Source organism: Serinus canaria, chromosome 11 (genome assembly GCF_022539315.1).
Source record: "Serinus canaria isolate serCan28SL12 chromosome 11, serCan2020, whole genome shotgun sequence".
In the NCBI taxonomy this organism is placed as follows: domain Eukaryota; kingdom Metazoa; phylum Chordata; class Aves; order Passeriformes; family Fringillidae; genus Serinus; species Serinus canaria.
Window position 1 is genome coordinate 19,306,747 of NC_066325.1, and position 24,618 is coordinate 19,331,364.

A 24,618-nucleotide genomic window follows, 5' to 3' on the forward strand; every position below is an offset into this window, starting at 1 on the left:
CCCCCATCCCCATTTATTGGAGGTTGGGGTGCAGGTCCCTCCCACCTCCCTGCCCCAGCTGCCTGTCAGCCAGGGAGGCCTCAAGTTTGTTTTATTCGGTATCTGTATAAATAAAACATTTGAATTATAAAAAAAAAAACAAACCCAAAGTCACAAGTGTCTAAAGTTCAACTGGGGCTGCCAGACCTCCTCAAATGTGGGGGGGGCCACAACCCCGGACCCCCATCCTGGAGCTGGGGGGGCTATTGCTCGAGTTCAACCTGGTTCTGGAGCAGGGCTGGGGCCAGCAGGGAGGGGGCAGGGGCTGGCTCTTGACTCCCCCCATCCCCAACTGGCAGCCAGGGGTGCCCAGTGGGTAGGGGGGGGCCACCTCCTGTCCCCCCTCCCCGGGAAGGCACAGCGTGGTCTGTGCAGGTCGGACGGCTTCAAAGCAATGTAAGAAAAACCTCCAGAAAAACATCCTCCCTCCAGGGAGTGCCCAGACCCCCACATCCCCCTGCCTCCCGGGCCGGGATGCAGCCCCAGCCAGAGGGGCTGGTTAAGGCATTGGCGGTGATGTCCCTGCCAGGGGGGGCTGCAGCCCCTTCCCCTTATTGCTTCTCCCGCGTCCACTTGATCATGGTCTCGGGCGAGCGGTAGAGGAAGATGAGCTTGGCGTAGAGCTCCTCCTCCAGCTCCAGCTCGCCCGTCTCCCGCACCAGGAAGATGTCCTGGCACAGCTTCAGGATGCGATCCACGTAGGGCAGCTCCTCGAACATGATGGAGTGCGACACCTCGCTGAAGAAGCCCCGCACGAACTTGCCGATCACCAGCACCACGGACACGTAGAGCCCCATGATCCTGCCAGAGGGGGGCACATCCTGACTCCCACCAGCGATTCCCTCCGGATCCCCCCCACACCCTGGCACCCTGCACGTACCCGTAGCCAGCCAGGAAGCCCAGGCTGGGGGGGCTGACTTTGTCGTTGAAGATGATCATGGGCAGGATGTTGCCCTCCTGGGGCGGGGCGTCCTTCTGCCTCAGCACCCACCACTCCACAAAGTGCTCACCATGGCCAGAGCCCCTGCGCTCCTGCTTCAGCTGCACCTCCACGTCCAGGTAGCTCCGCACACCATCTGCAGAGGGTGACACCGTCAGCACAGTGGCTGTTGTGTTCTTAAGGACAATTTTTTGAGGGGGAGTGACACAGCGGGACTCGTGTCCTCACTGTCCGCAGGGGCTGGCACCATCATGTGTGCTCCCAGTGGTGTTTTTTTAGGGAGGGACACACTGGGACTCATGTCCTCCCTGTCTTCAGAGAGGTGGCACCCAGTGCTGGTTTTCTTGTGGGGGGCGTGTTGGGACCTACGTGGCAGCAGCTGCTTGACAGGTTCAGCTTCGAGGTCAGGGGATGCCCGGATGAATTTGGGGAAGAGGTTACGCAATTGCCTGCAAGAAAGCAGAGTGATGGAGGGGGGTTTACACCATCCCACTGAGCCCAGGGGTCCAGCCACCCCCTCAGGGGACACTCACACGGGCTCATTCCTGGTGCCATCTAGCAGCTGGGCCAGCTGCAGGCGCTGGGGCGTGCCGGGCGCCAGGTCTGTGCTGTGTTTGCCGTAGGCGTTCTCCACCGTGCCCCCCTTGCTCAGGTCCCTGCGGGCACGAGAGGCTCAGTGTGGGCAGGGGGGTGCAGGCAGGACTGGCTCCTCCCTGGCCGTGCCCGAGGTACCTCTGGAAGATCCAGCTGAGGTGCAGGGTGATGTCAGAGGAGCCGTTCTGCAGCTCCAGCCGCATCTGCTCACGGCTCGGTGGGCTGATGCTCCACAGCGAGCCCGAGCTGCCCTCGATGCGGGCGGTCACGATGTCCTCCTCGTCATAGAGGCTGATGAACTGCATGGCCAGCTGCCACCAAGGAGGGGGGACATGGCTCAGCCCCGCTGCAGGCAGCCAGCAGGGATTTTTTGGGGTGGGGAGGGATTTACCAGCTCGCCCTCAAACTCTTTGGTGAGGTCCTCGTAGTCCTCGTAGGTGAAGGACTGGATGTATTGCTGCTGGGAGCTCGTGCTGAACAGAGGCTGGAGGGGACAGGGGGACATCAGCCAGGCAGGGCACCCTGGTGTCCCATCTGGGCAGCCCAACACCCACCCACACGTCCTCACCTCGTACCCCCCCAGCTTGAGGGTGACAGTGACGTCGATGGGGTGGTTGATGATGCCCACCACGGAGCGCACCAGGGACATGAAGAGCAGCGGGAACCAGATGATGCCCACGAGGAAGAGGATGATGAGGCCGCCCATGCCATACTTCACCACCTTCTTCTTCTTCTGCCCCTTGGGCTGGGGGTATTTCTAGGATAGGGGGAGACAGCGCACGGTGTCGGGTGAGTTCAGGGGGACCCCAACAAACCCCCAAAAGGGTTTAGTGAGGGACCCTTCTTAGCAGAGGGGCTGTACCTTCTCACTCTCCCGGCTGCACTTGATGATGAAGATGTTGGCATAGATGTCCTCCACACACATCCAGTTGGAGAGGGACAGCGTGGTGTCCGTCCACACCCAGTCCATGACGGCCCGCAGCTCCACCAGGAAGGGCACGAGGCGGAACCTGGGGGGGACACACGGGGACAGGGCGGTGGTACAGCACCCTCGGCGTGCCCAGGGCTCCCTGCGGCCCCGTGCCCTACCCCTGGAAGAGGAAGAGGTTGAGGTGGTTGTATTTCTTGGTGAGGAAGTTGCCCAGGATGCGGGTGGGGTAGCCACAGCGGATCTGGTAGGCCGACAGTCCAAAGTAGATGCACTTCACAAAGTACCACATCTGGGCCACCGTGTTGTGGCGGAACAACCTGCGGGAGGGACGCGTCACCACCCTTCAGCCACCAGCCTGGGCCACCACGTGGGCTCGGGGACACCAAGGTGCCACGCGAGGGCCACGCCGTGCCGCGGCAGGGAGTCCTTTGGGACGTGCCTTTGGGTGACGTAGGGCAGGATGAAGAACATCCAGATGTGGATGCCGAAGACCAGGATGACCTGGAAGATGAGCTTGCCCAGCACGGTCTTGCGGAGGTAGAGAGCGCGGTCGATGACCATGGTGCTGAACTGGAAGAGCAGCATGAACAGGAAAGCCTCTGGCACTTGGTTTTCCGACAGCGAGGAGGTGATGTCGGCGGCCGCCGTGTATTTCTGGGGTGCAGGAGAGGTCAGGACCCGGCCCAGCCTCACCCCATGGTGGAGGCAGGACAGTCAGGGCCCTCTGGGACTCCCTGCTCACCCCAAAGGCCCAGAAGCCGAAGATGATGATGATGAAGTCGACTACGTCAGTCAGGAACATGTAGGCGTAGACGTCGGTGGCTGCACGGCTCTGTGTGTCCATGATGTCCTGGCAGAACCTGCACACTGGCTGGTACATGTTGTGTGCCCTGCAGGGACAGGGGACACAGGGGACACAGGGGACAGGTGACTGAGACTGCACCCCACAGGCCCCACCCCTACCAGCACCGCCACGACTCACATGGTGAGGAACAAGCCCTTGACCCGCAAGCCAAACGCCCTCAGCTTCCTCTGAGCATGGCTCTCTTCTGATACCTCCTCCTCCTCTTCCTCGCCCCCTTGAAGTGAGGCACAGCGTGGGTGACAGCCAGGGTCCTGCAGGGCCACATCCTGCCCGACCCCAGCACCCTGGGGGTGCCAGCCTTGCTCCTCAGCAGGGCACGAGGGTTGGAAGCTGGTGCTCACCTTCCACTAGAACCACCTCCGTTGTCTTCCTCCCCTGCTTCCTCCTGAAGCGGAGCTGCGTGGCCTCGCTTCCCTCTTCCTGCTCCACAGACTCGCCCTCCGGCTCCAGCTCCAGCCCCGTGGCTGCTCCCAGTGCTCCTGGCTGGGCTGGAGCCTCCAGCCTTTCCTCAGCCACTGCTGATGGTGGGAACACAGCTTCCTCTGGCTTCTCCTCTCCTTCCTTGCTCTCCTGCTTCTCGTCCGTCGTCTTCTCCTGGTCCCACAGCCCATAGGACTGTGGAGGAACACGGTCAGGGGTCCTGCTGCCCCCCAGCCCCACACACCTCACTCCCAGGATCATCCTGCAGCATCAACTCCCACCAGCACCAGTGGGAAACCACGGCAGAGCCACCCAGCACCTGCTGGGTTCTGCCTGGAGGCCCCAGGAGCAGCTCCAGTTCCCCCCAGATGCCCATCCACAGCCCAGGGCTCACCAGCAGCAGGGAGCGATGGAAGAAGAGGGCCAGGAGCTGCAGGAGGTCATACTTGATGTAGTGGATGGACTTCTCCAAGCCCAGGATGCGTGGTGGGAAGAAGGGCTTGCCCTCGTTGCGCAGCAGGGTGATGTAGCCATTCCAGGGGAAGAAGCCAAACTGGAAGAGGTATTTCACCACCACCATCATCTGTGGGGATGCTGGGGTCAGTGGGTGGCAGCGGGGGCCGGGTGGCATCGTCCCTTCACTGGCCACCCCCTGCCCACCTCGGTGAAGACGATGGCGGTCATCCAGAAGCGCTTGGTGGGCCGGGGGATGGAAAGCATGGCCCAGAGGAAGACGAGGAGGGGCAGGAAGAGGGAGATGACAGAGCCAGTGACCATGTTGTTGAGGACGATGGCGAAGTAACAGAGCAGCTCGGAGTGGCCGGTGCCAAAGCGGTACCCGGCCAGCAGCAGCTTCAGGAACCGGTTGTGGGATTGGTAGAACCGTCTCGACTCCTCCAGCTCAGACACACACAACCTCCTGCAGGATGCAGGGCTGGGGTGAGCCCCCCTGCCACCCCACGTTCCCATCCTGCTGTCCCCATGTCCCCCTGTCCCCACGTCCACCTGCTCCTGAGGAGCTCACTGGCAGTCCGCCTGCGCTGCTGGGGAACCGCCAGGAACTGCTGAGTGTCAGCCACGTCCTCCACGCTTATCACCTCCTCCTGGCTGATGGGAGAAGGGGCAGCGCTTAGGTACCTGCTGGGGATGACAGAGGGACAGGGGTGAGCCCCCTGCCTTGCCTGTGGCACTGCCAGGGGCCCCCTCAGAGGTATCTATGCACCTGCCTGGAAGTGCTGCTTTGGGACTCTGCAGCCAAGGAGCCGGATCGGCTCAGCTCCTGCAGGAGCTCCTCTGGTGCCACCTCGTAGAGCTCATTGGGGAACTCCTCGTTTATCTCCTGTCCCTGTGGCAGGCAGGACGTCAGTGCCACCCCCGTGGGCTGCCACCCCCCGTGCCCTGGTGTCCCCCTGGGCTCACCTTGGCCAGCCGCTCTGCCATGACAAATCTCTCGAGGCACAGCACCTGGGACATGTCCGTGTGCTCCCGGGTCTGGGTGTCCAGCCACTGGGTCAGCCCGTCCACCAGGGCCTGGCACAGCAGCCACAGGAACCTCAGCGTGTTCAGTGCCCGCTGCAAGACGTTGCTGCGCTCTGCCAGGGCGAGGAGAGGGCTGGAGGGTCACCCGTGCCCACCCAGACCTCCCCAGCGTCCCCCTGAGCTGCAGTCCTGCTGCCCACCTACCGGATCTTTCCACGTTCTCTTCCTCCTGGCCTTCAGCCCCCTGGGCAGCCTCCACCTCTCTCCTTGCGCCGTCTCCTCAAGGGTCAGACCCCAAGGAAGGATGAACATCATTTTTGGGGCTCTCCCATCCAGCACCCTGTCCCCCCACATCCACCTTAACAACCAGGGCGGGCACCAAAGAAGCTGCACAGCCTGTGCCAAACCCCACTGTAGCCACCAGAGAGCCCCCCACAGGCTGGGAGCGCCCTGCCAGGGCACACAGTGGGCACCAGGCAGGGCTGTGTCCCCTCCTGCCCCCCCCAGCCCCACTTTGGGGTGTCACACCCACCTGCACTGCTGTCGGTGCTGGGTGACCGTGGCTCCTCGGGCGACTCCTGCTGCCGCAGCACCGTCCTGGTGTTGGTCACCCAGGCCTGGTAGGCGAGCTGGAGGGGGACAGGGGCCATCAGCACCCTGGGGACACTGCCAGCCCTTCAGCTGCTCTGCAGTCCCCCAGCCCTGCTCACCTGGAAGGCACTCGGCCTCCCCGGCCGTGGCTCCTCCTGCACCTCCTCCTCCTCCTCGCTGTCCGACTCGAAGAGGAAGTATTCCCCGGAATGCAGCACTGCCGGGGGGGCACAGGGTGTCATGGCACAGCTGGGGCCATGGCAGGGGTGTCACACCCCAGGCTGTCCCAGCTGCCATCTCCCAGGGTGCTGCCTGGCACCGAGGACACCCATGGGGACATCAAAGCCAACGACTCAACTGCCACGTCCCCAAAGCGGCGTCCCTCCGGCGCCAGCATTCGGAGGTGACCGATGTCAGTGACCCCAAACCCAGCCTGGCACCCCCAGTCCAACACCCCGTTAGTGCTGGGGAGCAGAGAAGCCATGGTTAGTGCTCTGTGGCCCAGCCTGGGGACAAGGGGACATGCAGGGTGTCACCCTGGCTGAGCAGTGTCCCTGCAGGTGTTAGTGGTCTCCGAGGGGCTGAGCCCTGTTACGGCCCCGTGCCGGGGCTGTACCTGCGGCGTGGTCTAACCAGGGCCGCCACCACCGCTCCCTCTGCCGGGACAGGTCTGCTGGGCTGCCAGGAGCTGTGGGACCACAAAGGGGCTGAGAGGGGCCCTGCTCAGGGCACCCACTCAGGGCACCCACTCAGGGCACCCACCCTGCCCGGGGGGAGTCAGGGTGGGAGGGGTCACCACAATGCTCCACGGTGCTCCACCAAGATGGGCGTCGGCGAAGGGTCGCAGTGCCACCCGTGTGTCCAGACAGGGGCTGGGGACACGGCAGGGACCCCCCGGCTCTCACCTGCTCTGGCCCCTTCCTGCTCCGTGCTGGTGGCGCACTCCTGGTGGTACTTCTGCTGCTTGGCTCGGATCCGCTCCATCCTGGAGGCAGAGGGTGCTGCAGAGCCCGCCCCCCCAAGCCTCCAGGGGCACCCCATACTCAGGGGTGTCCCAAGGTGCAGGGAGAGGGGTCCCAGTGCCCCCCAAAACCCACTCACTGCCGCTTCAGCTGGTCCAGCGACTTCTTCTCAGCTTGCCGGTGCGAGCGCAGGCTCTTCACGATGCTGGCCTTGAACAGCGCCACACCCCTGGGGGACAGGGACAGCGAGGGGTCAGGGGGGCCCCCAGCACCCATGGGGCCTCCCCAGGACCCCAGTCCCACCTGGAAGCCTGCAGGGCAGAGGCTCGGAGGTCCCACATGACGTGCAGGTAGTAGGAGCTGAGGAAGATGCGGCGCTGGAGCAGGAGGAATAAGAAGCAGATGCTGTCCCACATGATGCCAGCCTCCTCCACGGGCAGCGTGCAGTCGTGGTCCTTGGGCATGGCCTTGGCTGGCAGGCAGAGGTGCAGGAGGGTCAGGCAGCAGCCCAAAGCTGCAGCCCCAAGCCCCCCAGATCTCCCGCAGAGCAGCAACTCACGGTTGTAGTAGCCCTTGACGGTGCAGGCGAGGCTGAAGAGCTGGATCACCCAGCAGAACCTGCTCTGCATTTGCTGCACGAAGACACAGGACAGGAGCTGCGGGCAGAGAGGGCACAAATGGCTCTGTCACCACCCCAGGGGACGGCCAGGGCTGTTGCCACATTTCCCTTCACAGAGAAAAGCAAGACACAATTCCTCCCAAGGATTTCTGAGATTCACATTCTCTGAACCTCAGAGAAAGGGAAAACACAATTCTCGTCACTTGCTGTGCCTGTGCTGTGCCAAAGTAGAATGCAATATGGAGACTGTTCACCCACAGTGATGGTGTTTTGTTTCCTTGGCCTGTCAGGGCCAGGTGTGTGTGTGTGTGTGGTGACAGTCATGAGATTCTGGGCAGTGTGAGCAGGTGAGTGCAGAGTGAGTGCTTGCCAGATTCAGTTTGGATGAAATCTATACAGCACAGTATAATAAAATAATTAATTAGCTTTCTGACTCAGTGGAGTCAGATGCATCCTCCTCTCCCCTTCGTCGGAATCGCCTTTGATTTACAATTCGGGGTGGCCCGAGGAGAAGCACGGGGGTCAGCACGCACCGAGAGCATGTTCTTGGAGATGATGACGGCGATGTTGTAGAGGATGAGGCAGTCCCAGAGCGCCAGGCGGGAGCGGGCCGGCTTGCGCAGCATGGCGGTGCCCGAGAGCAGCAGGTAGAAGCAGGCCAGCACGTAGCCCAGGCCAAAGAGGCTGATGCGGGTGGTGCCGGTGATGAAAACCACCACCAGGACCACCCAGAAGAGGTAGTGGAACACCACCACCTTCGCCATGTCCAGGTAGGACCTGTGGATGCGTTGGTCAGAGCAGGGCCTTGTCCCTTCCCAGCACGGTCCCAGTCCCCCCCCACCAGTCCTGTCATGGGTGACAAAGGGTTTTGTCCCAGTTCATGGCACAAAGCCTGTGAGGGTCCAGCACCATTCACCAGGGGTGTCCTGGACCACCTCATCTCCTTCCAGAAGAGCCTCAGGGTGTCCCTGCTCCAGCCATCAGGGGAGTCATGTCCGAAGGGACCCCGGCCCAAAGGGGTTCCAGTCCCATTCCAGAGGATCCCAGCCCAGCCAGTCCCACTGCCTGAAGGTCCCATCCTACTCAAACCTCAAGGGGTCCCATATCCCAGGGATTTGCCATCCAAAGGTGGGATCTCATCTTGTCCCTACCCCAAAGGGCTCCATCCCAGGGGGAGAGCCCATCCTGCCCATACCCAAAGTTTGGCCTCCCAAGGTTGGAATTCCAAGGCTGGGATTCCACTGTGTCCACACCCCAAGGGGTCCCATCCCAGCTGGGTCCCATCCCATCCACACCCCCAGAGGAGTGCCCACAGTGGGGATCCCATTCCCGCGGGCCAGCCCCGGTCGGGGGGGCTGTGCTGGGGGCACCCACTTGCAGTAGATGAAGTTGGGGGTGGGGTTGTGGTGGTCCTGCTCCCGGTCCAGCCGGTCCGAGTTGTCGCCGGCCGCCCGCAGCCACGGCTCGGAGCGCTCGGCCTCGAAGACGCGCCACTGCTGGGCCGCGCACAGCAGCAGCAGGAAATCATCTGGGGGAGCACGGCTCAGCCCCGGCCACAGCCTCCCCAAAATGCTGCTACCCCCCCAAACCCTTCCCCAGGTGTGGGGCACCCCCACCCTCCCCAAGATGGGGAGCTCCTTAGGTCCCTCCAGGCAGGGGCGACTTTCCCAGCCCCATCTCCTCTTTAACCAAGTGTGGATCTCTCCAGGCCCCTCCTTTTCCCAAAAAGGGATGGGAAAACAATTAAGGTCCCCAGAAAGGGGTGGGATAACAATTAAGGTTCTCCAAAAAGGGGTGGGATAACAATTAAGGTCCCCCAAAACGGGTGGGGTTTGCCATGACTCCTTCTCCAGCAGGGTGTGTGTGATTTAAGCTTGACCTCCAAAGGACTGGGGCTCTTAAAGCTCCTCCATCCCTCCTGCCTGTCCTTCCCCTCCCGGAGGCAGGATGGACCCAAAGGACGGCTGGGGAGGTCCCAGAGGTTGGGACAGGGGCTGGAAGGGGGTGACAGAGTACCCCATGGGCACAGAGGTGCCAGGGGCTGGAGTAGGGGCGCCAGGGGGTGCCGTGGGCTGGGTCACCCCATAAGCAGGGGAATGCCAGGGGCTGGAGTAGGGGTGCCAGGGGGCTACTCACTGATGAGGTTGGTGGATTTGGGAGCCTGGAAGAAGTCGGGCAGGTAGAGCCACTTGATGAGGGCCGAGTTGAGGGGAATGGCATGGCTCCAGCGCCACGGATAGTCTGGGGGGCAGGGGGCACCATCAGCTCCAGGCCTCTCCTGCAGCCCCTTCCCAGGGCAGGCCAGCGGTGCCCCCCAGAAAGGCAGGGTGCCCCTTACCTATGCAGAGGGCGGGCGGCATGCCCAGGCACAGCAGGTACTGGTAGAGGAAGAAGATGACGAGGAAGAGGCAGTACTTGGGCCAGAGGCGGGCGATGGCCGCGCGCCGCCGCCGCGTCAGCATCACCACGAGCCAGCAGCCGTGCAGGATCACCAGGAAGTTCATCCGCTGCCCGATCACGTTCACCATCATCAGGAAGCAGATCTGGGGGCGCAGGGGGCGCAGGGCTCAGCACTGGGATGCTGCCAGCACCAGGACCCCCCCCACACAAGGGGTGCTCCCACCTCCAAGCCAAACTTGTAGTAGAAGTAGTTGATGAAGTATTTGGCACAGCTGACGAGGCCGAGGTCGAGGTGCTCGCGGGAGATGTCCTCGAACACGGTCTCGGTGACAGGGGCCACCAGCTGGTGCTGCTTGCGGTGGTACTGCTGGCGCCGGTACACCACGGCCTCGAACACCAGCAGCAGCAGCACCTGCAGGTGGTTCTGGGGGAACAGGGCACGCTCAGAACCACGGGGTGACACCAGCAATCCCCCCACGGGGTGGTCCTCATAAGCAGCATCTCTCCAGGTTCTCAGAAGAGATGCTCAGGACCATGGGGTGAAGCCAAGATCCCCCTCCAGGTGGTCCCCAGAGTATCCCCGTGCCCACCTTGACGTATCCCCAGTTGGGGAAGCCCTTGCGGATGCCGAACCAGTTGGCAGGGTCCACGGGGCCGCGGTACAGCGTGGAGTTGCCCAGCTCCTCTGGGGTCAGGTTGGTGCCGTTGGGTAGGGGCTGCAGGGGGGAGCAGTGGGGGTGGGTCAGCGCCCCTCAGCCCCACCTCCAGCCAGGGAGCCCCCCACGAACCGGCCCCACTGGGCACACCTGGGTGCAGTTGCTGAAGTACTCGTGAGGGTCCACGACCTCGAGCTGGTAGAGCATCTTGCAGACGATGATGATGCAGGTCCAGACGGTGGAGAGGCAAGAGGCCATGTGGCGGAAGCGGCAGTAGGGCATGGCCAAGGTCCACAGCAGCACCAGCAAGAAGTTCATCACCGAGACCTGCGGCAGAGGCCGTGTCAGCACCTCGGGGGGCCCAGCTGAGCCCCCCAACCCCACACCCCCAGGGGTACCTCCTCCAGGGCCACCCAGACAGTGTAGATAGCCACCATCTTGACGACGTGGAGCTCCAGCAGGCGCCTCATGAAGACCTCACCCCGTGTCACCATGTCCGAGAAGGTGCGGCCCAGCACGACCAGGCGCTCCAGCACCAGCCCCCATTTGTTGGATGCTGTGGGACATGGACCCTCATGGACACCCCTGCACCTCACTGGCTCTGAGACACCCCAACCCCTCCCCTGTGTCCTCCCCAGTCCATTCCCACAGCCCCCTGCACCTGGAGAACAGCCCAATCCATCCCTGCAACCTCCAGCCTCTTCCTGGCTCAGAGGGCATCCCCATCCATCCCTGCATCCCTCCAGACTTGGAGGAGACCCCAATAAATCCCTGCACTACACTGGTCCCACCCCAGCTTCCACGACAGCCCAATCCACCCCCATGTCCTCCCAGCCCGTTCCTGGCTCAGAGGACATCCCAGTCCATCCCTACACCCTCCCAGACTTGAAGGACACCCCAATCCATATCCTGAAAGGCTCTTCCAGGCTTGGAGGATGCCCCAGTCCATCTCCACGCTCTCCCACACTCAGATATCAACCCAAATCCATCTCCCTACCCAGATATCAACCCAAATCCACCTCCCTACCCAGATATCAACCCAAATCCATCTCCCTGCCCTCCCAGGTCCCTCCTGGCTTGCAGTCCCCCCTCCCAGTCCCCCATCCCTGCCCGTACCCAGGGATGCCGTGTCCGAGTCTCCGGACTGGGCGGTCTCGGCAGCGGCCGCGTCCCGCAGCAGGCGGCTCCCGTGCAGCTCCTCAGACCTGTGGGGAGGGGGCTCAGAGCAGGGACAGGGGGCTCGGGGTGCAGGGGGGTCACCCAGCAGTGGCTCCTACCTGGGGATGTGGTCGGAGGCCGGCGAGGGGGGGCGGATGTGCTGCAGGTCAGTGATGAGCATGAAGGGCTCGTGGAAGTAGTGGAGCTGGAGGATGCAGGCCAGCAGGAAGAAACCCATCATGAGGATGTTGGAGAAGAGCTTGGAGACACTGAACTGCTGCAGGCCCATGTCCCTCAGCCTGGGTGGGGAGAGGAGGGTCAGCACGGGGTCTCATCCATCCCACCCCAACCAGGCACTGAGCCCCCGTGCCAGGGATCAACCCCAACCTGCTCCGTGCCTCAGTTTCCCCACCTGCAAGCCAGCCCTTGGCCATCCCTGGTGCCACCTCAGGGCTGGTGCCAGCAGAGGGGAGGGGACACTCACTGGTCATCATTGAGGCCCGTAACGTTCCTCCAGTACATGGGGAAGTCCTCAAACTGGTAGGTGTAGGTGGCGATGAGCACCAGCATGGTGTAGGCCACCACCAGCCACCAAAAACCCTTGAGCACCTTGCGCCACAGGCTGTAGTACACCTGCGGGGACAGGGACATCAGCAGGGCCACCCTGGGGATGGCACAGGTCCCCAGGGGTCCCCGGCCCCTCCACCTGGAACAGCATGAGGCAGAGGAGCAAGAGGAGCATGTAGACGATCTTGTAGAGGACGAGGCGGCCGGCAAAGGTCACCACGATGAACTTGGCGGCGCAGACACAGATCCAGAACTTGGCAAAGAAATTCCTCACCACCTCCCCCAGCTTCTGCAGCACGTCCCGCATCTGGCTGGTTTCTGTGGGGCACGGAGGGGCTGCAGGAGCCAGGCAGGGACACGGGTCCCCCCCCACAGCTGTGGGGCGCTCAGCGTGGCACAGTGACGCTAGGAGCCCTCACCTGTATCCGTGGCAGACACCTCCAGGAGCGGCGTGGCCGGGGCCCTCCTCGTTAGCACCTTCTCGGTGACGAACCTCCGCAGCAGCATCCAGAAGGTGAGGGTGAGCAGGAGCTGCGGGGACAGGCGGTGAGCGGGGACAGCCGGGCGCTGGCAGCGCAGGGGTGGCACGGTGCCACACTCACCTTGGCCCCCAGGGCCAGGCAGGGGTACTGGGGGTGCATCAGCCCCAGCGGCTCCAGCTGCACGAAGCTGACGTGGGTGGGCAGCTCGGGCACCACGTCCATGGCCCAGACGTACTGCAGGCTGCACAGGGCGATGGCGTAGAGCACCAGGAAGGGCGAGCACAGCATGGCAAAGTGCCGGCGGCTCCGCACCGTCCAGATCAGGCACGACCACAGCAGCAGCACGAAGGTCAGCCAGCTGTGGTAGGTGATGCTCCACACCTGCGGGCAGGGAGGGTGAGGGTTGGCCCACGAGGTGGCCCTGCCATGGCTGTGTCCCCTCCCCATGGCTGTGTCCCCTGCCAGCTCTTTACCATCATGGCGATGAGGGCAGCCACGTAGCTCTGCTTCATGAGGACGTGGCCCACGGTGTGCAGAGGCAGCCACGCCGTCGGATGCCTCCTGGCTGGCATGGGGAGAGGGAGCGTGAGGGACCGCCAGGATCCAGGCAGGGTTTGGGGAGGAGGAGCACAAAGCACCCCCAGGACCCAGGCAGGGTTTGGGGAGGAGGAGCACAAAGCACCCCCAGAACCCAGGCAGGGTTTGGGGAGGGACAGCACAAAGCACCCCCAGGATCCGGACAGGGTTTGGGGAGGGGGAGCACAAAGCACCCCCAGGATCCAGGCAGGGTTTGGGGAGGAGGAACACAAAGCACCCCCAGGACCCAGGCAGGGTTTGGGGAGGGGGAGCACAAAGCACCCCCAGGATCCAGGCAGGGTTTGGGGAGGAGGAGCACAAAGCACCCCCAGGACCCAGGCAGGGTTTGGGGAGGGGGAGCACAAAGCACCCCCAGAACCCAGGCAGGGTTTGGGGAGGATCTGGGGTCAGGCTTACGTGTGTTCAAGATGTGGATGGTGCAGTTCTCGCTGCTGGCGCTCGGTTTCCCAGCGTTGGGGAACAGCATGGGCTGAGGGCAGAGAGGGCTCAGAGCCCACCCTGGCACCCCCATCCCGCACCCATTCCCTGCACAGCCCCCCCCAAACCCACCTTGGAGTCCTCGGCCACGAGGTGAGTGTCCTGGGGCCAGCTCTCCAGCTCCACCAGGTCCCTCGGGCACGGCCGTGCCGGTGCCGCGGTTCTCTGCGAGTGACAGGAGCCAGCTCAGGGCACCCACTGCCACCACTGGGGAGCAGGACCATGCCCCAGCCCCCTGCCCAGACACCCCACACTGTGGGCAACCCGCTGCCCCCCACCTCCTCCCCTTGCAGCAGGGCTGGAGCAGTCACAGCCAGGCACATTGTCACCACTGTCACAGCTGTCACCACCGGGGTCTGGCTCAGTCCTGCAGCCCCTCACCTTGGCATCCCGCTGGCGCAGCTTCACCAGGGTGGCCAAGGTGTAGTAGAGCAGGAGCAGGATGCCAGGGTTGGCGTAGACGGGCCAGGGGTGGCTGTTGTTGAGGTCCAGGATGTTGGGCTGTGAGCAGTTGTAGTACAGGATGATGTCCTTGAAGCCAAACACCCTGCGGGGACAGAGGAGCTGGCATCAACCCCCCAGCCAGGACCAGGAGCCAGGCTGCCATCCCTGTGCTGGCACCAGAGGGATGCTCTGGCTGCCCTCCCCGGGGTGGGATGGGGCACCTCAGCCGGGCACAGCTCCCTGGGGATGGACTCCCTGGACTCACCGTGCCCAGATGGTGGGGGGTGGGAACACCCCCTGGACAAAGGGGGTCTGGTAGGCATAGAGGCACAGCAGGTGGCAGGCACTGTAGATGCCGATGAGGATGCAGAGGACGTTGAAGGCCTGGTGGCTGGAGGGGAGGTGACAGGCCCACCAGGTGCACAGCCCCATGAAGAGCAGGAAGTAAACGCTGGAGGAGGCGGAGGGCAGGGTGATCCCTGGGGAGCAGCGCCCCACGGGCGGTCAGTGCACAGCCCGGCACCCCCTGGACTGAGCAGCACCCCAGTGGGATGCACCCCTCTGAGAGCACCCCACTGGACCCTCCATCCCACTGAGGGCACCCCACTGGACCCTCCTCAGAGCAAGCACCCCTTCCCCCTGGACAGTTTTCCACCTTGGACCAAGCTTTTCTCCTTCATCTTGGTCCAAGCTTTTCCCAAATCTGTCCTCAAACCACCCATCACTCCTTCTTGTACTGAGCATCCTCTCCCTCCACAGATCAAGCATTTGACCCTCGGAGTGAGGAGCTCTCCCCTGGACTGAGATTTCTCCCTTGGATTGAACATTCTCTGCCCTTAGACCAAGCATCCCTTCTCCTTGCACTGTTTTCCCCTCTGGACCAAGCATCCCTCCCTCCCTGCACTGAGCTTGGATGGAAACCCCTCCTCTGATGCACCAAGCATGCTTTCCCTCAGACTGAGCAACACAACCACCCTGGACTGAGCACCCCACTTTGCACCAAGCATCCTCACCCCCCCCCCGTGTGCCCCCAGGCTGTGCCCACCTGCGGATGCTGTGGGACAGAGAGAGAGAAACAACAATTGTTTCTCACAGAGGCTCCGTGAGAATTTTTAAGGAGTTGTAAAGATGTGACAGCTTGTTAAGTACAAACAATCTGCAAGTAGTGTTTTTCTACTTGGTCTTTCTGTTCTTCTCAAGACCAGTGTGTGAGCTAGATGTTTTTGTTAATTAACCAATCAGACACAATCTATCCTATCGCTCCATAAAAACCTCGCGGTTCTCTGGAATAAAGCCTTCCTTACTCTTTCTACAGCACCGCCTCCTGCCTGCTCCTGTGTCGTTCCCAGCACGAGAGTGTCACCCACCTGCCAGGGCCAGCAGCAGGATGGCCAGGCCCTTGCCAGCCTCCCAGAGCAGGGAGTGAGCCTTGTCCCGCAGGCGGCTCCGCAGCCGCGTGTCCCTGCGCGCCCTCCGCTGCCGCCCCGCGTCCCTCTCTTCCCTCTGCCGGGGAGAACAGCGTGCTCTGAGCTCCGTCACCCCATCCCGGGCAGCTCCCTGCCGTGCCTCAGTTTCCCCACTCAGCGGAGGGCAGGGCTGGCCGTGCTGCTCCCGACAAAGCGCCTCCCCTGTTTGCCTTGGCTCCGGGAGCCGGGCTCCCAGCGCTGAGCTTTTTTCCAGGCTCCCTCCCGGGCTCACGGCAAAGGCATCCGTGCCTGCAGCGCTCGGGTTACAGCCCGGGCTCCGGCAGCCGGGGCTGCTGGGGAGCCGCTGGGGCTGCGTCTGCCCGGGTGCCACAAGCGCGGTGTCCCCGTGACCTGCTGGCACTGCCAGGTGGGGCTGGCACAGCACCCAGCCCTGCACCAGCAAGCTCGAGCTGGGGGCCTGCACCCCATAACTGCCCACCCAACATCTGCCCACCCCACAACCGCCCACCCCACTGTCCCAGCTGTCTGCCACAATCCCTGTGGCACTGCCAGAGCAAACTCGGGCGTTCCTCCATGGCTGAGTCACCCTAAGCTGTGTGACAGTGACCTCCAAAACTGCCCCAAACTGGGTCTCCAGACATGGGGATGTCCCCATGCCGAGCCCCAGGAAGGGACAGGGACCAGCCAAAGATGGGGACCTGGTGGGATGTGCGTGGTGGGATGTCCCCACGGCAGTGGGGGTGGCTCTCACCCACTCAGAGGACTCCAGGCACTCGGGACTCCCTCTGCAGGTGGCAGGGGCAGGGCTGTGGCGGCACAGGCACAAGGACAGGGACGAGACCAGCAGGATGCCAACGTCGGGTGCCACCAGCCGCACCGAGTTGAGAATGTCACTCAAGTCCAGCCTGGGGGGACAGCGGGGCAGGGGAGGGCTCAGGGGGGACCGTCCCCAGCCACTGCCATCCCCCAGCCCCACAGGTGAGGGTGTCCTTACCTGGTGACCCCAATGTGCCGAGCAAGGACCTCCCAGGAGCTGCCTGTGGGGGGGAGGGGGGCACTGAGAGGGGCAGACCCTGCGTGGGCACCCCCCAGCACGGGGAGAACATTCCATCCAGGATGGCAGTGCAGGACGGGCTCTGTGCCCAGTGCAGTGGCACCCAGCAGGCACCCGGTATGGCACAGCATGGGATGTCCCCAGAGGTGGCACGTGGCCCCCAGGACGGGTCCTGCACGTCACCAGCTGGAGGGTGCAGCCCCAGGGCAGCCCAGGGAGCAGGGCTGTGGGTGGGTGGGTGAGAGTGGGCAGGGGCACCCCCTACTCACAGCTGGGTCCCAGCAGCTGGTCCAGCGTGGGCAGCGTGTACAGGCATATCTGGAACACCAGGTGGGCGAGGAGGAAGAGGATGCTGATCCCCAGCAGAGCTTTGAGGATGCGGCTGCTGTGACCTGTGACACGGGCAAAGCTGTCACCCACCAGCCAAGGACACCAGCAGGGACCCTCAGGAAGAACTGGGAAGGGAGCACTGTGCCAGAGAACCCAGGGCTCTGCCCCAGGGTCAGGACCCCACCAAGGCTTTGCCCTCACCCAGCACAGCCCGAGGGCACCCCAAGAGCCAAAGCCCAGGACAACCCTCCATGGCCCTGCTGGCCTGGGACCACCAGGGGTGCAGTCAGCATCCCCATCCCTGCTGGAACATCCCGTGGGAGGCTCCAGGGGTCCCCCCCACTCCAAACCCCCTGAGCCCTCCCACCAGCTGCAGCTCTCCCCCACCCCAGCCGGCTCTCCGGGCCCTGTGCCCGTTTTCCTGGCCAGGGGGTGGGGTGGGCAGCGAGCCCACCACAGCTGTGGCTGGCCTGGGGGCGGCCCCGGGCCAGCAGCTTTCCCTCCACTTGTTTTTTCCTGTAAATCCAGGCAAAGGCTCTCGGCAGTGCCGGGATCCGGGGCCGGGCGAGCCCATGAAATATTCAGAGGGTAAAGCTTTTAGCTGTGGCCGTGCCAGGCGCTGGGGGTGGGCTCAAAGCCGGGCACAGGGGGGCCACGGGCACCTGCCCCATAGGGTGGGGGTGACCCCTGAGGCCACCAGTGCCCCGGGCAGGGTGGAGGGGCTGCTCGTGGTGTGCCTCACAGCCCAGCCCTGAGGTTTTTGGTTCAAAAGGCTCCAAACCAGCCCTTGTGGAGCACCAGGGCTATTAATAGCCCCCCTGGGCTATAATTAACAGAGAGAGGCTCCACACGGAGCCACACTGCCCAGCCAGGGTGAAACCACAGGCAAGGTGCCCGCGGGAGGGGGGGTGGCAGCTCCCCTGTGCCCACCCCCCGTGCCAGCCCTGCACCCCCTTACCTGTGCTGAAGCGTGAGGAGGGACCCGGGAACCAGGGCAGGAGCAGCAGGAAGAGCAGGTACACCAGGGACAGGACATTGTAGCGGAAAAGGCAGGCTGGGGACAGAGGGACAGGGTTAGTGACAGGGATGTGGCACAGGGAGGGCTCACAGCTGCATCCCCCCCCACCCCCCCCACTGTGGGGCACCCCGAAATGCCAGGTGGTGCTTGGGTCCAGGTAAGGGACAAGGGTGTCAAGCCCCAAGAAGTGCCATCAGAAAGAGGGACACAGGCAGGACCTCAGGCTGTGCCACTCTGGGTGACCCACAGGGGTGACAAGACGAGGGGACACCAGAGGTCCCAGACACATAGGGTGACAGGGGAAGAAGAGCCATGAGAAAACTCTGCTGCATTTCCACATCATTCCCACCAAACCAGGCTGAGCACTGCAGGGACCCCCAGCCGTGACCCCTCCAGGGCTGGCACAGCACCTGTCCCCTGCCCTGCTCTGGGTGTGCCACCAGCTCAGCACCTTCCCCCTCACTTATTTTTAGACCTAAATTACAGCTTGTTTGCAGGCACGAAACTACCGGAGGAGCAGGGCTGAGCCAGCGCCCTGCAGGGACAGGGACGGGACACGGATGGGGACAGGGACGTGGGAAGGCACCTGCCACTCTGGCTGGGGACTCAGCATTCCTGTCACCACAGTGACAGACACCAGCACATGCACGGGCAGGGGCTGGGAGCAGCCCCAGAGGGACAGCTCCGGGCTGGGCACAGGGCAGTGAGCTTTGTCACTGTGCCCTGCTCCGGGCAGTCCCAGGACATTCCCCATCCCCTCTGCTGCAGACCAGGGGGACACATCCCACCAGCATGGGACAGCCACAGGGAGGGGACAGCCACAGGGAACTGCTGTGGGTGACCCTGGCTGTGACAGCCGGGGCAGGAGCTGCTCCCCTTGGCAGCCCACCTGGGAAGGGTGTGACACGGGGGGTGACACAGGGAGGCTCAACTCTGACCCCATGGGACCGGGGGGGGTGAGGGGGGCCCGGCCGGGTGCCAGGGACGTGCTCAGCACCGCAGCCCGGCACAGCCCTTCCTGTGTTTACGAGGTTTCAATGGGACAACACATCCTGGGGAGAGGGACAGCGCGGCCAGGGGGGGACACAGCACAGCCCCGGGGACAGCGGGGCACCCTCGCAGGGAGCGCCCCGGGACACGTCCCACGCCGGGGCTGGAGCCAGCTCCGGTCCCCACGTGTCCCCAAGGCTGCGAAGCACAGGCGGGGCCGGGGGGCAGCGGGACCGTCACCAGCAGCCACCTCCCCGCGGTGACCCCGGGACGCGCCACCTCCCGCAGCCGCTGCCGAGGACTCCTGGCTGTTTCGGCAAAGCATGATCTCATGGAGCAAATATTCCAGCCGAGAGGAGCCTTCCCGGCACGGGGGCGAGACGCTGCTCCGGCGGCCGTGGGAGCCAGGCAGGGCCCCCTGGCCCCTCTGCCAGCGCCCACCCCGGGGTGACCCAGCCCCACCGGGAGCCCCCGGCCCTGCCACGGCCACCTCCTGGGCGCTGGTGGCACCGAGGGCACGTGGTGGCACGGCTGGCAGTTCCAACGAGAGCACGGATTATCGCTGGGCACCGGGGGGTACCCGCCTGCCGACCCCGATATTTGGTGCCAGCAGCACCCCCAGGACCCTCTGCTTGGTGGCTGCCCCTGCACCCCTCAGGCATCACCAAAAAACCCCCCAAGGAGCGCTCGATGGCTTCAACCAGGATGGAAAAGGAGGGAAAGGAGGTGGTGGCAGGTGACAGCCTGGTTTGGGGGCACCCTCGGAGCCCGGCCTGGCACCCCCCGGCTGCAGCGGGCGTGCCGTGCCCGGGTGTGTGGGTGCTCAGAGGGAACCGGTTCCCCGCAGTGCTGACAGCGGGGAAAGTGCAGGCACAGGGAGGAAAAACCAGTTTGGCGTGTGGGGAGAGCAAACCCGAGCAAACCCGAGCAAACCCGCCCTCCAGCAGCCGGCTGGGCTGGGGGGGTGCAGCACCCTGGCACCCACAGCCCCCTCCCCACGGCAGCACTGCCCTCACCCACGACACCCCGGCTGTCTGTGAGCACTCACCTTGTCCCCTAAGCCAGGTATCCTGGACTGGCACCCCAATTCCTGCCTGCCCAGCCCCGTGACCCCGGAGCAGCCAGAGCAGCTCCCACGCCGCCGGGAGCTCCCCGGCACCGGCAGCACGTGAAATATTAACGACATTAATGAGCCGGGAGGAGGGTAAATTACAGCGCTGGCGAGCTGGGCGGGATGTGCCGGGGCTCCTCCACACCAGCCTTAATTGAAATTCCCCGTGGGAGGGGATTGGGGTCACTGGGCACCCCTGGCAAAGTGGGGGCAGCCAGGAGGAGTGGGCACCAGTGCCCTTCCCAAGCACTGGGCTGGGAAGAGGTTTGGGGTCTGGCACAGCCCCTTGCCTGCACACCAGGCACCATTCCACAGCCAGGCAGCTTCCAGCATGGATCCATTCCCAGCTCCACGGGGAAAGGGGACTCCCAGACCCCCCCAGAGCTGGGGGAGCCCCACTCACCAGCCCTGCAGCATCGCTGGGCATCCACACCGTGCTCGGCACCTGCGGCCGCTCAGGTTAATTAGCAGAGCTCTTTAATTCCCTGCCCTGCTCACTCACACGGCCCCGTTACCTGCTGCTGGGCCAGACAGCACTGCCAAGCTGCCTCCCAGGTCACCAGCCCCAGCTGGGGACCCCAGGGACCCTGACAGTGTCCCCAAGGTGTCACTTGGCTGCCAGGACTCAACTCTGGACCGGCTGGCTGCAAACCAGAGGCAGGGTGAGGAACCCAGAGGCCTCACCCCAAAATCCCATCAGTGTCACTCTCCCCATCCCAAAATCCCATCACTGTGGTTCTCCCTGTCCCAAAATCCCAGCAGCTCCAAAAGGACAAGCCGTTGGGCAAGCAGAGCTGGCCAGCAGCACATTCCCAGCCCCTCTTTCCAGGAAAGAGCAGCCCCACCGGCTCACCGTCCATATCCTGTTTTTGTGGAAAGTTCATCCCACCAGCTCCCGGCCCTGCTCCTGGGAATGCCGCAAGAGATGCCCCAGGAGGGCTCTGGGCCGGGTGCCAGCAGTGCCCCAGCTGCCAGCCTGGCAAATCCCAGCAGCAGCCAGGAGCTCGTGCCACCGGACAGGGAGCTCAGGGGACAAGTGTCACACACTGGCACACGCCAGGAGGGCACAGCCCGTGCCACAGGGCTCCCAGAGCTGCAGGCTCAGCACTGGGACACATGAGGACACACATTCCCAGGGCCACCAACATTCCCAGCAGGGCCGTGACCGTGGCTGCCACATGGCAGTGCCAGCGGTGCCCAAACCCTGCTGTCCTCACCCAAAGGGGACCTGCTGCACCCCTGGGGAGCCCCTCACAGTGCCCCCCACCTCACTGGGGCTGTGGGGCTCAGTCCTGGGCACCTGGGCCCTGCACCTCCATCCCATCCTATCCTCTCATCCCATCCCCTCCCCTCCCCCTGCCCGGGAGGAAGCAGCAGTTATTGCTCTTGGAGACAGAGGTGGCTCTGCTTTTTTTTTTTTTATTATTTTTTTAAATAGGTTTTTTTTTTCCTCCTCTATTTTAATTCCCTGGGTTTTATAAAAAGCACCTGACCGCAGGAGGCAGCTGCTGCAGCCCACGCTGGCACCCAGCTGGGCTCCAGCCCCGTGGCACCCGGGACCCCCCAGCACCCTGGTCGGGCAGGGGGGGCTGTGTCCCCACCCCAGGGAGTTTGGGGGGCACCGCAGCCCCAGGGGGAGGGGATACCACCCTCACCCATCCCCTCTGCCCACGGAGCCACGGATCAGCGTGGCCACGGCTGGCACTGGGGGTGCCCGGTGCCCCCTTGGGGGGGATGTGCTGTGCCCCCCACAGCGGCTCCAGCACCCCAGAATCCCAGCAGGAAGGACGGAGCCGAGGTGGGGACACAGCCCAGGGCACGGAGGGGACCCCCCAGGGCTGTGCCAGCCGTGGGAAGCGGGGGCTGCCCCGAGGCACCGGCCCGAGCCCTGCGGCTCCGCTCGCCCCGAGCTGGCCGGGAGCCGCGACCAAACATCCTCCGGACGTTCGGGGAGAGTCAAGCTGCCCGGGAAGGAAGGGTCGTGCTGCGGGGCAAACCCTCCCACCCAGGTGCAGCGGGACGAGCCACACTCCCCGTGCCTCAGTTTCCCCCGGGTGTTCCTACGAGACCCCCGGGCGCTGCTGAGTCACCCCCTCTCGGCAATTAGCCGGAGCAGGACGGAGTCCCCGCCCAAGCGGGGCCCCAAATTTAAACGAGCCACCTACAGGTTCCGCGGGGGGAAGGGGGGACAGCAAGGCCACCAGTGTCCCCAGCTCTGGGGGACCGGCGGTCCCCAGCATACCCCGTGCCGGAGCAGGGGGCAGAACCAAGCGAGCCCGGCAGGATTTGGGGGCAAAGCAGCATTATTTGGAGCAGGAGGGCCCCAGGGAGGCTGGCCCGGAGGCCACGTGTCGCCCCAGGCACCCATGGGATGCACCCGGCAGCTCCCGCGCCCCGGCCCGGGCAGCGCAGCCCCCTCGGCCAGCCCCGCTCTGGGCTGGGTTATAATTAACCTCCTGACATCCTGCGCGATGCTCTGAGTCACTGCCCCAGCAAACCAAAGGAAAAGCAGCTTTTTCAAGAGTCACCGACTTCCTCCGCCAGCGAGGCTGCGCCCGGTGCCAGCACCCCGAAACCCAACCCCGCTCCCCAGAACGCAGCTGGGAACGGGGCTGCTCGGCTGGACGCGCCTCCTCCGCCGGCAGCGTGTCCCTCTCTCTCTCCAGGTGACAGGATCCCAAAAGCCCTGCTAGGGCCACCCCAAAAGCCACGCCAGAGCTCCCCGGGCTCGGGCCCCCAGCACGGCTGGTGCGAGCCCGGTGTCGGTGGCAAACAGCCCCGGCCCGTGCCCGGCACAAGGAGCCCCTTGAACAATCCTCGCTATAAAGAGGTTTTTCCTTTGCGTCTACGCAAACGCAGCGTCCCCGAAGAGGCTCCGGAGCAGGCGGGCTTCAAAGAGCCGATTCTTGTCCTGCGCGTCCCGGGACACGGGGATTTTCCAGGCCGGTGGCCAGCCGGTTGCCTCGGTGGGTGGCACATCTGCCATCAAAGGCCGACAGTGCTGGGAACGGGCTGGTGGCAGCGTGGGGACCGCAGAGCCACAGGGGCTGGGGTGGACACTCAGCCTGCCGGGATCCAGCCGGGCATGGGGACAGGATGGGCGCAGCCGCCCCCCGGGCATCGCCCACCCCGGCCGGAGCGACTTCCTCACCCCCAGCAGTACAGCGACTGTGGGGACACGGCTGTGACCCAGCTGGGCCACCTGCACCCCGGACAGCCCCCGACTGCCGGGGGACGGGGGAGACACGCACACACCGTCCCGCCCCGGAAAAAGTGGCAGCGCTCCCCGCGAGTGGGCTCGGTCACGGGTGGAGCCGCGGGATCTCGGGTGATCCCCGCGGGGGGACCGCCCGTCCCGGCACCGATCCCCGGGACCGCCGGCGGCTCCGGGATCCCAGCCCCGCTTCCTGCGCGCAGGGACCCGCTCGCCCCCGGCTCCCCGGCGCTTCCCGCGCCCCTCGCCCCACGTGCCGGGACAGCCCCACGGCCACCGGCGAGCGGCGACAGCCCCGGGGCGCCCCCCGAGCCACCCTCCCCACGGGCGGGGGTCGCAGCCGGCTCCGCTCCGGGGGATCCCCGCACTCACCGGCGAGCAGGGCGAGCGGCAGCAGCAGCCAGTAGAGCCCCTGGCAGAGTCCCCGCCGGTTCATCCCGCCCGGCCGCCGCGGCGGGGGGGGGCCCGGCCCGAGCCGCTCCGAGCCGTTCCGCCCCGCCGGGGCTGGGCAGGCCCCGGTGCCGATGCCGCTGCCCGGTCCCGCGGCGCTCCGAGGCGCTGCCCCCCCCCCGCGCCCGCCGCTTTATAAAGCGGCACCGCCCGCCCCCCACCCGCGGGGCCGGCGCGGCCCCAGCGCCGCCCGCCGGCACCGCGCCCGCCGCTCCCGCCGCTCCCGCCGCTGACACGAGTTGTCCGGGCTCAGCACGGGCCCCGCAGCCCCCCGGGTTCCGCTTTTTGCGGTCGGGGAAAAAAAATATCGACTAAAAAAAAAAAAAAAAGGAAAGATAAGCAGATGTGTTTCATGTTTATTTCGTCCGAAAATGAAATAAAGAAGTCAGAACTTGTTTTTGTTGAATGTTTGTTGTTGATACCAGGGCTGAGAGCTGCTGCATGGAGCTGGGAGCTCGGGAGGGGTTGATGTGCAGCTCTGGAGCTGGGTGCTGTGTCCCTGGCACTGGGGAATCATTCTGTGTCCCTGGAGCTGGGTCCATGGTCCCTGGCACTGGGGAATCATCCCGTGTTCCTGGAGCTGGACCCACAGTCCCACGTTCCCAGAGCTCAGTGCCCACTGCAGAGCCAGATGCAGACCCACACCCCCATGGAACTGGGAGCCCAGGTGTGGGGAGTTGGGGTCACATCTGGAGCTGGGCTGTCTCAGTCCTGAATCCCAACCCAAATCCCAGTGGGAAGGTGCCAGGCACAGCTGGTGGCACGGGCAGAGTGGCCAGTGACACCTGGCAGTGCTGGTAACC

General features: G+C 64.4%; 1 protein-coding gene across 4 annotated transcripts; it reads right to left on the reverse strand.

Annotated features, from left to right (window-relative positions):
- Positions 1-74: 74 nt before the first annotated feature.
- On the reverse strand, positions 75-23,873 carry PIEZO1 (piezo type mechanosensitive ion channel component 1). 4 transcript variants are annotated; one of them, XM_050978931.1, is made up of 51 exons: positions 23,738-23,873; positions 17,991-18,086; positions 16,972-17,094; positions 16,643-16,685; positions 16,400-16,553; positions 15,589-15,724; positions 14,487-14,700; positions 14,159-14,324; positions 13,850-13,942; positions 13,697-13,769; positions 13,177-13,268; positions 12,824-13,084; positions 12,641-12,752; positions 12,361-12,539; positions 12,139-12,287; positions 11,774-11,953; positions 11,613-11,701; positions 10,895-11,052; positions 10,647-10,823; positions 10,431-10,556; positions 10,064-10,264; positions 9,779-9,983; positions 9,577-9,681; positions 8,815-8,968; positions 7,974-8,217; positions 7,381-7,477; positions 7,125-7,293; positions 6,961-7,050; positions 6,765-6,844; positions 6,476-6,547; positions 5,979-6,076; positions 5,801-5,897; positions 5,473-5,547; positions 5,209-5,381; positions 5,016-5,134; positions 4,795-4,929; positions 4,450-4,708; positions 4,184-4,372; positions 3,711-3,984; positions 3,487-3,583; positions 3,247-3,394; positions 2,944-3,158; positions 2,663-2,821; positions 2,436-2,583; positions 2,142-2,330; positions 1,965-2,057; positions 1,712-1,884; positions 1,513-1,635; positions 1,349-1,428; positions 920-1,115; positions 75-840 (listed from the first exon to the last, which is right to left on the reverse strand). In XM_050978931.1, exons 1-51 carry the CDS (start codon positions 23,799-23,801, stop codon positions 591-593), a joined length of 7,392 nt encoding a protein of 2,463 aa, XP_050834888.1. In that variant the 5' UTR covers positions 23,802-23,873; the 3' UTR covers positions 75-590. The 4 variants fall into 4 exon arrangements, with proteins under 4 accessions (XP_050834888.1, XP_050834890.1, XP_050834889.1 ...); XM_050978933.1 differs by having other exon boundaries at positions 5,473-5,544; positions 23,738-23,832; XM_050978932.1 differs by having other exon boundaries at positions 4,795-4,926; positions 23,738-23,832.
- Between the last annotated feature and the right edge of the window lie 745 nt (positions 23,874-24,618).

Bases quoted from the DNA above. Each gene is read 5' to 3' on its own strand.
- PIEZO1 (XM_050978931.1), bottom strand. From the start codon at position 23,801: ATGAACCGGCGGGGACTCTGCCAGGGGCTCTACTGGCTGCTGCTGCCG. The intron at 5,382-5,472 runs GTAGGTGGGCAG...TCGCCCTGGCAG, and splicing joins AGAGAACGTGGAAAGATCCG to AGCGCAGCAACGTCTTGCAG. The intron at 1,885-1,964 runs GTAAATCCCTCC...CCTTGGTGGCAG, and splicing joins AAGAGTTTGAGGGCGAGCTG to CTGGCCATGCAGTTCATCAG.